The sequence below is a fragment of the Malus domestica genome, chromosome 09 (genome assembly GCF_042453785.1).
Source record: "Malus domestica chromosome 09, GDT2T_hap1".
NCBI classification, from domain to species: Eukaryota; Viridiplantae; Streptophyta; class Magnoliopsida; order Rosales; family Rosaceae; genus Malus; species Malus domestica.
In genome coordinates, this window is record NC_091669.1 from 10,129,017 (window position 1) to 10,131,115 (window position 2,099).

The window sequence follows — 2,099 nt, forward strand, 5'->3', positions numbered from 1 at the left end:
TCTAAGAACTAACAGATGAAAGTATGCAAGTAATATCAAAGGAATACAGAAGGAAAGATCGAAAGGAATAGAGAGAACTAGAGAGAGAGAAATGTAGTTTTGTTATTTCATAAGCAAGAAGATTATTACAAAAGATCCCTGATGTCTCCTTATATAGTCTGCACATGTAGCTTATCAACTAAGCCACCTGTGTAACTAATTCTTAACAAACTAACTAACTCCAATAGCTGATGTGGCACTTATGATGATGTGTCAATCACTCTTCAACATCCCCCCGCAATCTCAACTGGGATTTTCCAGCTTGAGATTGTAGAAATGTTTGACAAATGAAGGACTGTGAAGACCTTTGGTAAGAACATCCGCAGTTTGCTCCTCAGTTGGAATATACAACACCTCCAGATCACCTTGCTGCACTCGTTCTCGTACAAAATGGTAGTCTGTATCAAGATGTTTGATTCTTGAATGAAACACCGGATTGGCACTTAAAGCAATAGCAGACATGTTGTCACAATATATTGTTGGTGGAGCATCCAAAACTACCGCCAAATCCTTCAATATATTACGAATCCAAGCTATGTCTGCAGCAGTATGTGCTAAGGCTTTATATTCAGCCTCAGTAGAACTCCTGGATACCGAGTTTTGTTTCTTCGATTGCCAAGAAATTGGATTATGGCCTAAGTACACAACATAACCAGTGATAGATCGACGAGTATTCAAGTCTGCAGCCCAATCAGAATCAGAAAACGCAGTAAGCTTTGAAACTGTGTTTGCAGAAAACGTAATACCAATATTCATAGTGCCTTGAAGATAACGAATGATGCGTTTAACAGCGCCAAAATGAATATCAGTTGGTGAGGACATAAACTGACATACTATGTTGACAGCAAAAGCAATATCAGGCCTAGTAAAGGTCAGATACTGTAAAGATCCCACAATGCTCCTGTAGGAAGTTGGATCTGTCAACAATTGTCCTTCAGAGTGTAACATTTGATGATGAGGTTTACACGGGGTGGTTGCTGGTTTACATGATTCCATACTTGCTTTATGGACGAGATCTTTGTTATATTTAGACTGATTAACAAAAACACTGCCATCTGCTTTATATTGAACTTGTAAACCTAAAAAATATGTAAGCTGTCCCATATCCTTCATCTCGAATACCTCAGATAATTCTTGAATCACTTTTTGGACCTTCAAAGGGTTAGAACCAGTTAAGATGATATCATCAACATAAAGTAATAAGATGATGATATCAGAGTCATCCTTCTTGACAAACAGACTTGTATCAGAAGGTGATGCATGAAACTCTAAAACCGTCAAATAACTTGTAAACTTCGAATTCCACGCGTGTGGAACCTGTTTCAAGCCATATAATGACTTGACCAATTTGCAAACATGAGAAGGATATGATGGATCAATAAACCCTTGTGGTTGCTGCATATAAACTTATTCTTATAAATCTCCATGGAGAAAGGCATTCTTGATATCTAATTGTCGAAGAGTCCAATGATTCATTGCAGCTAAAGAAAGAATAATCCTTACAGTAGTATGGCGGACAACAGGACTAAAGGTGTCCAAGTAGTCAATACCATATTCTTGGGAGAACCCTTGTGCTACAAGCCTTGCTTTATACCGGGATACACTGCCATCGGGGTTTTTCTTCACTTTGTATACCCATTTGCTTCCTACAATTGTTAGGAACCAATAGCCAAGTTCCTTGTGCTCGAAGGGAATCATATTCCTCCTACATTGCCTTTTGCCACTGAGGAATAGTAGCCGCTTTCCGAAATGTCTTAGGTTCTGAGACATCAATGATCTCAGATAGAAAGGAATAACCACCCGTGAAAGGTTCTTCATCAGTGATTTGAAGAGAACAAAGCTCAGGACACTGTGCTACTAAAGCAGCATAATTTTGTCTCTCAATTGTGCCACTCTTCAATCTAGTGACCATTGAGTGAGTCGATGGGACAGTATGTAAAATGAGATCAGATGGAGATAAATCAGGAAGGATTACCTCAAGTTGGGACTCGAAGTGGACAGGCAACAAGGATTGTGTACCAGAGTGATGATGTGTAGGAGAGCTATGATGGGAAGAGCTT

The 2,099-nt window shown here is 39.1% G+C and overlaps 1 protein-coding gene across 1 annotated transcript; it reads right to left on the reverse strand.

The window, feature by feature from the left end:
• Nucleotides 1-282: 282 nt before the first annotated feature.
• LOC139187763 (uncharacterized mitochondrial protein AtMg00810-like) lies at nucleotides 283-1,737 on the reverse strand. Its single transcript, XM_070804344.1, has 2 exons — nucleotides 1,543-1,737; nucleotides 283-1,356 (listed from the first exon to the last, which is right to left on the reverse strand). The coding sequence occupies exons 1-2, from the start codon at nucleotides 1,735-1,737 to the stop codon at nucleotides 283-285; spliced, it is 1,269 nt and encodes a 422-aa protein (XP_070660445.1).
• Nucleotides 1,738-2,099: the final 362 nt, after the last annotated feature.

Coding starts and splice junctions, on each gene's coding strand:
- LOC139187763 (XM_070804344.1), bottom strand. CDS start 1,737: ATGATTCCCTTCGAGCACAAGGAACTTGGCTATTGGTTCCTAACAATT. Junction 1,357..1,542: donor CTGTTGTCCGCCATACTACT/GTAAGGATTATT, acceptor GGCTTGAAACAG/GTTCCACACGCGTGGAATTC.